This window comes from Branchiostoma floridae, chromosome 13, assembly GCF_000003815.2.
Source record: "Branchiostoma floridae strain S238N-H82 chromosome 13, Bfl_VNyyK, whole genome shotgun sequence".
In the NCBI taxonomy this organism is placed as follows: domain Eukaryota; kingdom Metazoa; phylum Chordata; class Leptocardii; order Amphioxiformes; family Branchiostomatidae; genus Branchiostoma; species Branchiostoma floridae.
The window spans coordinates 969,087-981,170 of NC_049991.1; the positions used below are offsets into that span (position 1 = coordinate 969,087).

General features: G+C 42.0%; 1 protein-coding gene across 1 annotated transcript in view; it reads right to left on the minus strand.

The window, feature by feature from the left end:
- Positions 1 to 7,985: 7,985 nt before the first annotated feature.
- LOC118429299 (axin-1-like) overlaps positions 7,986 to 12,084 on the minus strand; it is a 12,571-nt gene continuing 8,472 nt past the window's right edge. The window contains exons 6-11 of the mRNA XM_035839781.1: positions 11,352 to 11,977; positions 10,550 to 10,672; positions 10,208 to 10,423; positions 9,733 to 9,840; positions 9,314 to 9,484; positions 7,986 to 9,177 (exon numbers count right to left, since the gene is read on the minus strand). Coding sequence (XP_035695674.1) covers positions 9,051 to 9,177; positions 9,314 to 9,484; positions 9,733 to 9,840; positions 10,208 to 10,423; positions 10,550 to 10,672; positions 11,352 to 11,977 — 1,371 coding nt within the window. The 3' untranslated portion in view covers positions 7,986 to 9,050. The remainder of the gene's footprint in view (positions 9,178 to 9,313; positions 9,485 to 9,732; positions 9,841 to 10,207; positions 10,424 to 10,549; positions 10,673 to 11,351; positions 11,978 to 12,084) is intronic.

A 12,084-nucleotide genomic window follows, 5' to 3' on the forward strand; every position in this document is an offset into this window, starting at 1 on the left:
GGGGTTAAACTATTGTTTCAGCACATTGAGCGCCGAAGGCGCGACACATCCAAGGGGGGTCCGGGAAAAATTTTAGAATCAAGACCCCCTTAAATGCTATTTCCTGCATTTTCGGCAAATTTTCCCGACAGACTAAAAAGGTTGATTTTGACATTTTCATCAAGTTACACAGGATTATACTCACCCCCAGAGCCCCGACATATTTTTACCATTTCGAGATCAGAAGGCACAAGACGTTGCAATATAAGTCCGGGAAAATTTTAAAATCTGGACCGTCTGAAACGCCATTTACTACATTTTGAAGGACAGATTTTGCCGTAAGACGAAGCTAAATTAAATGACAGTTTATTAGTAAGAGAGAAAAGTGCTTTTTCCCACGCCCCTAACATATTTTCGACATGTCGTCGTGAGCGCCAAAGGCGCAAGCCGTCGCAATGGAGGTCCGGAAAAACCTAATTTTCTGCATTTTAGGAGAACTTTTTGCCCGAAACAAAGCTATGTTTGACACTGAAATCTATATGAGTGATAAAGTTAATTTTGAGAGCAACGCTTCCGCAACATATTTTACCATGTTCAGAGCTAGAGCCGAAGGCCGGGAGGCTCGGAGAAATTTTGAAATCTGGACCCTTTGAAACGACATTTCCCGCATTTGCAGGGTACTATCTGGCATTTGACTTCGTGTGTATAGTATAACGGGTTACGAAGAATTTCTTGGTAACGCTTAACGGTGAATTCGGGATAACAAATAACGATTAACGTTGAATTAAAACGACCAATAACGCTTCACGAAGAATATACCGATAACGATTAACGTTGAATTAGAGCGGGTCGGTAACGATTAACGGTGAATTAAAATGGCTCGTAACGCTTAACGGAAAAAGGCATGCAGACCCTCATACAACTGCAACTAAAACATTGAAACTACCATTGATCAGGTGTTGCAGGTAAAATTTGTCTGGTGCAGGTAACGTTAATTTTCAGTGTTACCTGCACCAGTGCAGGTATGCAGAAAAAGGTATTTCGAGCCCTGTACATATTTTTCTCTTAAGACGCAGACTATGACCTCTGGTTCGAGTTTCCTTAATCAGTTCAAGGTGTTTCCTTAATCAGTTCAAAGGAACACGCTAAGTCATACAGAGATAGAGAGTAGATTCTTCGGTTAAGTAGGAGTTCACTCCAGTTTAAACCGCTCTTCTTTCTCTTCATACAGTCCGTGAATAAACTTGTATGTGTTGATCAAGTCCCCCCTCGTCTGTATACTAGACCAAGGAGGTTTCAACCTCCTTGACTAGACTAAGTTCAACCAAGGAGGTTGAAACAATTTTTTCAACCTCCATAGTTCAACACTCTAAGTCTCTCCCCATATGTCATGTTACTGAGACCAGGGAGTCCTCGTTTCGACCCTGTTAAAGCTCGAAAGCCAAATTTCCACGTACGGTGACCAAACCCGTGCTCCATATTCTAGTTTCATCTGCCATAGCAAGGCCATAGGTACTTCTGCCATTTTGAAATCTATGACTTGACACTACGATTGACTCATTCAAATATACTTAACCTCCTTAAATCAACCGACGTTTATCTTTTTAAAGTAACGTTATAAAACCAATGCTTGTCAGGTGACTCCATGTTGTTTGGATACTTTTCCGCTCCCCTCCCACTATATTCAAGAGGGTGAAAACCATACTTAGGGAAATCTACGCCTTACCAGGATCTAGAAGGGGCGGTAAGAAGCTGTACAAGATCGACAGGCAGCAACACACAGCTATACTGACACCGAGGCACCACGTCACCGCACTTTTCCTCTCAGATTTCATCGATTTCCTTCTTTCATGCTTTACAAGACAGCCATCTTGGAACAGTACATCATCGATTGAGGTGTAAAGAATCTCTTTCATTTCATTATAAAAAGCATAACAGATACTTGTAACTTTACATTCCTAGCTCATAGATATTATTTAAAGGTATAACGTTATATACATACTATGCACTTATATTAGCAGTATTAGGTTCCAATTATATTTCTCTCTCTGTATTTTTTCTTACTCTGTACCACCCTTCATAATATTGGTATAGTCAACATCTGTCCTGCAGTACTTCCCACAATTGTAGAGGTCCTCACTGTATATATTCTCCAAGTAGAGGTTTCGGTCGGCGGGGAGCGAACTGAACTAGTAGTAAAACTTAAAAGTGACCTGGATTTTCGACGACGGTCTCTGTCTCTTAGGCTTAGGCCGGGAGACTGTTGTAGATAATATTTCGAGCATGTTAGATACATCAAGTCATGCATATGTCACAGGGGAGATTGCAATCCAAGGGAATTCGAAATTTTTTGCGGCTTTCAAAGTTTTTGTAATGACGGCCCTGCAGCTTATTTCCGTCTCGTATTCTACTTTTAACGCGCTTCCTGGCTTAAGTTATGTTCTATTTATTTAGTTCACATGTACTGTGAGGTTTCGTGGCGTAGTTGACTAGTGATTGGAATTCTAACTCTTGGACTCAAGTTTGAACCGGTGCAATTTGTACTTCTTTTTTTGTGTGTAGAATATTTCCCTTTTTATCACTATAACGTTACGGTCGTACTTTTGTTATATCTTCTAATTACCTCTATTAAAAGAAATGAATAAAATATGGAGTTATAACGTTACTTATAGTTTTGGGTCTTCTTAATACGCAAACAGAGGTTTGGTCGACACACGGACTCACACCGACATTTAGTCGGTGAAAACAGACTAGATTAAAACAGACGTTTGGCCGACACAGTGTATGCGCAGACGTTTAGCCGAAAGGTTTAGGTTAGCCGACACACTAGCTAGATGCACACGAGACGCTTAGCCGACACACTAGAGAATAATAACTAGAGTCACATGTGCAAGATCTAGTTATTTTAGATTCGAAAAATAGATTGACCCATTCTTAGCCACATTTGCCCTTAATGAATGAAGACCTTTACTGCACATTTTTGCCACACCCCGGCTAAGTACAGGTCACAAGTTCACCAGACATGTTGAAAAGATGCAGTTCCCAGATACAAAATGAGACTATTGTTGGGTAAATCAAACTTCTCGCTTTTCTGTTATAGTGGAGATAAAAGAGCAGATATATTTTATAACTTTATAACTCAAATAACGATTTCTTCCCGCCCCCTGCAACCCCTTCCGTCCTCGATTCCCCAATAACCTTGGGGGAACTAACAACAGCAATTTCTAATCTTAAGAATAACAAATCTAGCGGAAATGACATGCTTCTAAACGAAATGCTAAAATCCGGAAAAACTATACTGAAAACGCCACTTCTTCAGCTATTCAACACGTGCTTACAAAACGGATACTTTGATATTGTTTAGGAAAATTGTTCCATTCACGATCGCCAAAAACTGCAGGTTTGTTTTTTCGACACATTTTATACGGGGCATGAGTAATTTAGTAACATCCGTGTTCCGTGGCCGGTACCGGAAAGGATTTACAGTTTCTGGCTATGAATTTCGTTAGTTTAATAGACGTGCGAACAGTCAGTCAGTACAGAAACTGGGCAGCTTTCTTACTCCAGGTAAAATACTAGTAAATAACGTAGAACGCGTCAGTAACATCAGTAACAGGTGCTACATAGTAGTCATTACTTCGGAGCATTCTCTTCATTGAGAGGGTAAAAATGACTGCAAACACTTCGGTTTTCTGGTTGTAGAGAGCCAGAACGTCGATTTCTTGTCTGACATGTGGCTAATCTTATAGCGTTCAAGAACAGCGACAGAAGCGATATAACTTGATCTGTCTGAGTCTCCCGTTTCGAAGCCGTAGTAGGTAAAAGCTGATCTTCTGACCATTCCTTTTCGAACGTCTAGTGTCAGTTGTAAACGTCGGGACAACGATATCGATACACGAGGGGAGTTTGTTTGCTCACATTATCGCTGTTCTCCTCCACTCCGGAAAGCCTTGGTCGTTGGACTGTAGCTCACATACCTGTTCCCTGAGATCACACCTGCTTGTGTGTTTGTCAGGCTTGTGCCGCCCCGTCGGTGAAGCGCTCACAGTTCTCCTGCTATAGGCCAACTTTCTTCACAGGGAAAACGTCTGCTGATAAAAACAGTGACTACTAGCGTGCTATCCTCCGTGGTAACTGCTAGCTCAATCTTTTGAGTTTAATAGCAAGCGAAAATATTATCTAGCTGACAACGGAGGAACTTCACCCAGGCTATAAACAAAAGGAGCTCTCTCACTGCACTTGGGGCACGTCCGATCATTTGGGTCCTTTCTTTTACTGTAAAAGTCTTTCAATGTTATTTACAACATATGTAAGGTATACTTCATCATCCGATAAGAAAAGTCCTTTCATTATGTATTTCATGTTAGGGCACTTTCATAATTTTGCAGTGGTTTTTCATAAAATGACAACGCTGCGATTTCCAATAACATGCTCATTTAGTCTAGAAACGGTGACAAGAAAAAATCGGCAAAATTATTACAACAGCGCCGCAGTGAGCGAATCCCGCAGTGCCGCAAGCGTGCCCCAAGTGCAGTGAGAAGGCAGTACATGCACTACTTATGCACAGTGTACAATTGCCAGTTTATTGTGGTTAGTTCACAAGATTACTTTCCAAGCAGAAGCTCTGCTCCGACTGTTTTTACGTGTTTTTTTATAATAGGCGTTTGTGTCGGGGTTTCTCTTTTTTTGATCTCTTCATGTCCTTTGGCAAGCGGACAGATAGGCTAATTAGGGAATGTTCATTCAGACACCAGGGCTTTTTGATGGAACTTCGAAGCAACATAAACAGTAGTCTTCATCCCTTTTCCTTTATACATCTGCGCTAAAAGAAAGAGAGCAACAACGACAACAATAGGAAAGATACGGACAAGAAAAGTATCTTTCGGATGTACATAATTTTGAACTTCGTAGAGCAACCACAAGGATAACAATCTCTTGTCACAAACTGAATGTAGAGGCCGGAAGATATTATCCCAGGTTTCTACCCAAATGAGATCGAAGATGAAGGTCACTTGTTCATGCACGACATGATGATAAACGGACGAAGCTGTTTCCGCTTGCTGTAAATGATTTGATACTTTTTGTTCGATAGATAAATTCAACTACATTCTGGGGAGGAGATAACCCTTACTGTGTACAAATAGGCAAATAAATCTATATCAAAGACTGTTTATACCTTAGATCCAATAGTGTAAATGACACGCTAGACTCAACATGTTGACTTATTCATATCTACAGATATTTATATATATAAGCAAAGCATTTGTATACACTTGTCTATTTATATGTAGGATATGTCGTTGTAATAGACCGTACGAAAGTCGGTATACTTTTGTTTTGTCAATAAAGATTTCTGTTTCTTAGGTTATTTTCGTCATTTTTTTGTGAAAACTACTTCACATGGAAGCAGCTTCAATATGCGGAAACCAATTCCATCATTATTACGGTGTATATTGCACCCCCATACCACAAGTATGTGACTAAAATATATTGTTATGATCGCCAAAAAGGTTATGTGTGCCGTCCGTTGTCTGCTAAGTGTGATCATGTGTCAATGGACAGTATACCTCCTGGAGAAGCTGTGGGTGGATCCTGATGATACAAGTGTAGGTGGGTAGTCTAGCAACTTTCTAAGGTTCTGCAGTGCACCTTCTTGTTTTGATACCTCATGTTCTGGACAAGCTGTGGCTTGGGGCAGAGTTAGCGGAGTTTGGGCCCGCATCGTAATTGTGTTGATTTATAATTTTTGGTATGTGGGTAGTTTGTAGGATGTTTGGCAGGACTTTCAAATGTTTGGAACTGAGAAAAGTGGAATATTGATGCGATATGAGAGAATTATTTGCATAATCAATGAGAAACATGTTTTGTAGGTCACTCTAAAATCATTTGGTGACGGTATGAAGTCTAGCTTTTTCAAGTGGTCTTTTTGGCCATTTTCAAACGATAAACGTATAATTAGGCCTTCTGTGCCCTGGTACACAATCCACTGAGCTGATCACATTTCAATGAACTGAAATTGGTATGAGGTGAGAGTTGTCAAATGATTTGTATGGGTATTTTTGGCTTTTATATGGCTGAATATCAGGAAATGTGGGATGGGAATGTCTATGACATATGCCAACAGGACATCACTTCACACTTTTGGCATAGAATATACACTACTGAAAATGGTGTATGAACTATTTTCAGACAAAAATGTGAAAATATAGATTTGGAGTCCCTATGTCACTGAGTTTGGTAGGTGGCTACTGTAGCCTTGTGTTTGGCATACAGGACTTGTAAATGATTAAAGCTGTTTTATGTTTGTAAACCAGAAATATATATTCTGTGAGAGTACATTCTTGAACAGGAATCAAATGTAGAAAATCATTCAGACAAGGGTGATCCCAGAATGGTAGTTTAGGTTTGGGCAGTAGTCATTTTGGACTGGTCTATTTTACATGTGGGTGCCAATGGAAGAGTTCATTCTTACACGGGGAACAAAATGTTGTAGGAATGACCATAAAGCATATGCCTAGAAGAGTCTATTCTTACATGGGGGTCAAAATGGGAAAGCTCCATTTGCCCAAAGACCTTTCAAACTCAATGATATTTCTAGTATCCAACCCATGGGTGGGTCCTCCATTGACTGTTTTGGCCATTGGATACTGTCTTACCAACGGAAGGATCTGCTGGGAGATAAGTACTCTATGTTGCAAAAACAGGTATTGAACACAGGGACCGTTCCTCACGTCTGCTTGGACGAGAAATAAGCTCGAAACAAAATTGAACTAATGGGGGTCGGCAACCAAGATACCCCCTACCTACTTCCTGTTTTGTCTTCTCCCATTAAAACATTAAGTTATCGTTAGTTTTCATACCTCAGCAGTAATGTGTACCAGCAGTGTAGGGCCCTGATAGTCAGGTAAAGTTTACCATAACGTCCTAGCTATGGACACTTCAATGGTTAGTATTATAGAGCTGCTGGTATGCTGTAATATCCAGGCAGATGTTGTGAGAGGACAATTGTTAGCCTCCTTTGCAGCTTTGACATTCATTTTTGGGAGTAGCATGGATCCACTATTAACAACATATGGGACAGGTTATACTGTAAATGCAGAAACTTTTGCGGTGGTTTAATGTTTGCGATTTTCACGGTGGCCGCTTCAACGCCAATTAAAAACCACCAAACATTTTTCCATGGCAGTTAGAGACTACAGTAGATGGTGCTACCACAAAGTCCTTTTTCCCACTACCGCAAAATTAAATCCATGCAAACTTAGCATTTACAGTTTATCAGGAGGGTTGTTTCTGCACCCGTTAGAGTGCTCCATGTTTTAAAAAATACTGTTGTATAATATTTTCATATTACCACAAAGCCAGGTAACATTGACCAATCAGAAGACCCCATTTTATGTTGGATATGATTGACCACTTGACAGTACCATTGAGCAGGGGAGTAGACTTTTTTTGCCATCATTTGTAGCACATTTCTTCATTGAATGAAAATGTTTACCGTCTCCACAAAACCTATTACTGTAATTCTCTGTCTTCTCGGTACCAAACTTTCACTGTCTGAGAAAATTTAACTTGTTCTTGGAACTAAATGTTCACGGTCAGCAAATTATTTGTTTAAGTCACCTAAACGAATTATTTGTTATCGATAATGATAAGTTCACGTTACAGTCATCACCATGAAAATCATGAACATAAAAGTACATTGAAAACATCAGGAATTACAGTATTCTGTGAGAAATTGGTAATCAAATAAATACATGTGTTTGTTTTAGAAATTTTTCTGATAATTTGCATTTCTGTGGTCATTGGATGTGTAGAAAAAGTCACTTTACTGTTATAATGATGAGTAATCGGGCCAAGGATTTTTATTTGGCAACTGAGATCTGAATCAAGGAAAATCATGACACACCCTCACTCTCACATATAAACACACACCCACACCCACACCCAGTATCTCTTCTTCTGTTACACACACACACAAAAAAAAAATATCCAAACAGAAACACAGGTTTTCACTTTAAAAATATATAACCTTTATTGTTTCAATTGAAACCTAGGTATCAATTCTTGTACAACTATTTTCACACATTGGGAAATAGAAAAAATGTAACACAGGCAAGAAATGGTCAGATGTGTTCCTACACTCTATATCGGACTTGATGTGTTTTATCTAACTCCTAACAAGGCTTTGCAGGGGAACATCAAGGGGAAATGGTCATATAAAAGTTATGTACAATATGAGGTCCAGTGTTTACAATTATGGCCAATACGAGAGTTTGTTCTGTAGTTGCAACATCGTTATATCACAGACGTTTACAGGTTTCCCATCTTTTTTCTCCTTGTCTAAGGAAGCCTTGTCTCTTACACATTTCTTTACATTAGCTATGTTCTCTTGGTATGATCCAAGCCCTTACAGGCATACGGGATAAAATATGTTCACCTTACAATAATTACCACAGCTCAGCAATATTACCTACAGCCTGACTGAAACCGGAGGGTGGGGGGGGGGGGCATAAACAATCAGCTGGGGGTCCTTATTTCATCTGATTCCTCTGGGACCGTACTATCTACATCAGGAATCCATGGTGATACTATCTACAGAGAACTTGGACTTACCAAACAATAAGCCTTCCAAAAGGAAAAAAGTAATATCAACAACTGCAACAACATGGACACTACTGGTAGTTTACACTGGACAGAACAGACCCTCCATGGTTCCTTCCTAGTATTATCTCTAATCTTTCCTACAATACAAGAACAGGCCGACCTTGGCAACAATGCACAACAAGATATATATGGCTGATTGCACAGGCAGGGGTGTTTGCCAAGTAGAAGCCAGTCACTCAGACAAAGCAGCACCAAAAGTTTTGCATCTTCCCTGACACATGACTGTCCACAGGTCTACCTTCCTTGCCGTTAGCGCCATGCATGATATGAGAAAATAAATAACAGCCTCTACACGAAACCCTTTCCTAACTCACGCTGTTAATACCCTGCTGATGGGGAAAGGTAGAAGCTGTGTACAGTCAGGTGTCAGGAAGATTTGAGGATTTTCTTTCTTCAGTTGTTTTTTTTCACTCTATGCGCTCCACCTTTCCGACGATCTTCCCCTCCCATAGTGGCAGCAAGTCCTCATCTTCAGTCACCTCCTGGTAAACTGCATTGGAGCCGAACTCTGTTGATGTGCACTTGAAGAAGTATCTGCAGACAGTAAAGAAGGGAAAATCTTGTAAGCTACCCAGCTTTGACACAACATACAAAATTTACAACTTTAAAAAAAAGAGCTAGATACACTGACAATTTACAGATCAGTCAAAAAGCCCTCAGTAATACTAACCTGTAGTTTCCTCTCTTGGTGATGCTGTTTTTGAAGATAGCTAGAGTGATGTCCTTCCCGGGGAGCGTCGTTCTGTACGGAATGGGCTCGCCGCAGAAGTAATACCCGACCACGGTGTTGTCGCCCGAGACGGACATTGTAGACGCTGGCTTCTTGATGGGCTGTTTCCTCCTAATAGCAATTCAAAACAACAGCATTGTTAGGAAAAATCTAAAGCATCAATTATAAGATTCAATTCATAATTAAACTTAATATGATGCACAACATGTTTTGGTAACAATTTAACAAACCCAATACATACATCAACGACTGGAGTTCGGGACCAGGCTAGTACATATTTCACTCCATAGAGGCCTATCTAACATAACTAGCTCTAATCTCTCAAAATATAAAACAAACCCAAAACAACTGAGACTTACTCCTTGGGCTCTTCTTCTGGTTCCATGTCGGACACGGCAGGGACGACCTTGGACTGTGGCAGCTTGCCCTTGTCCTTCCTGGCACCACTGTCCACAACATGCCTGCTGCTGGAGGAACAAACAGGGGTTGTTATGGTTTCAAACCATGGCAATGGTATAACATTTTCCATTTTGCAAGGGTTGTTTAATCTCTTCACTGGACACATCATAAACAAAGATGACTACATCATTTTATTCTGGTCTACATTTTATTCTGTAGGCCCATTAAAAATTACTGATTGGGCCCCAGTGATACCATTTTAAGTCTTGTTCTCTGCTGAGTTCAGGTGTGTGTTCTTGAAAGGCATTTAGGCCAATGCTTATATTCTGTCAACCTAGCCTTAATTACAGACTGGTGTATTGCACATGACACAGGTAGTATTTGTAAGCCCTGCACATGAAATATTTGTACACAACAGACTAATGGATTTCTTACCTGGCCTTGGGGTTGGCTTTCTCCACCAAGCGTCTGCGCGCTTCCTCCAAGCAGATGAGGGGGTTGGGCTGGGGCAGAACGGGCATCTGTGTGTCCTGCATGAAGGGCTGCATGGGCCGCACCTCTGCCGTCACCGCTGGCCGCTCCATCGATGTTGGACGGGACGTGTTGTACGCCAAGGGTTTCTTCGCGGAGCTGGAGCTTGCTTTTCCAGAGCTGCTTGTAAAGGGAAGAAAGAAATGTCAGTTTTCTAACATACATTTAACTACTTAAGCATCAAAAATGCAGTTTAACAACTAAACCTTGTACATAAATCTTTGGAAGGAAGCACAGGAAATGTACCTTCTGTGGGCTGCTTGGGAAGCTGTCTTGGATGACCGTTTGGACTTTGGCTCTCTGATGTTCATCCCCCCTCTGTACCTCTCCCTCTCACCTTCCTCCATCCAGTCCCACACCTTGCCAAATCTGGAGGTTAAAATCAAAAGTTAATATTAATATATGTTTCACAGGATAATCAGAACTGATGATTAACACTAATGGTGTGGCTAAGTTAATACTTCCTGGTATCTGGTGGCTTGAGGGCTATTCTAGGTGAAGTTACAAGACCTAAATATTTTCAAACATGAGAAAGAGATGTGAGAGACACATCTGATGGCCATATGGCAGACCACAAATGTGCCGCTACCTGTGCCTGGTGGTTGCCATGGCAACAATGATGCACCTCTGACTGGCCAATGTTTGTCTGCTGGCACAGCGACCTTTGTAACACGACCGTGCTTATTTTGGGAAGATAGTTCACTTCCGTTTGGTAAAACTGGCTCCCAGACCTAGCCACCTGCTCTGCCATCTTGTGTGCCGATCACACACAGCTCAAATATTGGCCCCAACTAACTCCTACCCCCCGCGTCAAGGCTAATGGTACTTTGATAAGGTGCCATAGTCATCTAGGCCAGAAATGCCATCTGTGGCTGTTGGAAAGCCATCGGCCAGGGAATTTCACACGTAGGAATGGCCACCCCAACTTCCTGCACCCTGCCAGCTTCAAAAGGATTGCTGGCAAACCCATAAACTGTGAGCAGCAAGTTCAGACTGAGCACAAGTTTTATCCATATGGGTCAACACAAGAGACCAGTGAACTACTGACCTATCCGTCTCCACGGGCAGAGCCAGGAACGGTTCGCCCTCCTCTTTCCTCCCGCCGCCACGCTTCCCCAGAACATCTCTCCGTCCCTCCCGTCGCAGGGACTCCGCCGTGCCGCCCATGCTGTCCTGGTGTACCCGGGACTGCGTGGTGTACATTTCTGAGTCTCTCTGTACTTTCCTCTGTGTTTCCATCTCTGTCTGTTTCTCCAACCCCTCCCTTGACTTGGGATGGTGGTGGTGGTGATGGTAATAATATTTATGGTAATGAGTTACAGTCTCTGCCTCCGTGACAGAAGAGTCTCCGATGCCGCTGTCCCGTTTTGAACCGTCCTTCGGTCGTGACCTGTTGTGCCAGGACGAGCCTGCGGCGCCGGCGAGCGCGCCCGGGTACGACATGTGATGGGGAACCCCTGAGATGTGACCCTTCGGTCTGACGGGAGAGTGTCTGCCCGGCGAGCGACAACCCGGCGTCTGCAGTACTCTGGACACGTGTTCGTCCAGGATAGACTCGGGGTCGTCATCGATGCTGGTGGTGTCGTCCATCAGCGGGAACAGCCTGGGCTGCGCTGGGTCCGATCCTGACGCTCCCTGAGAGTCTGATACCTGACTAGCACCACTGTCTCCCTCCTGTCAGAGTAAACAACACACATTAACATCACACACATCTACATCACACACATCAACATCACACACATCTACATCACACACATCAACATCACACACATCAACATCAC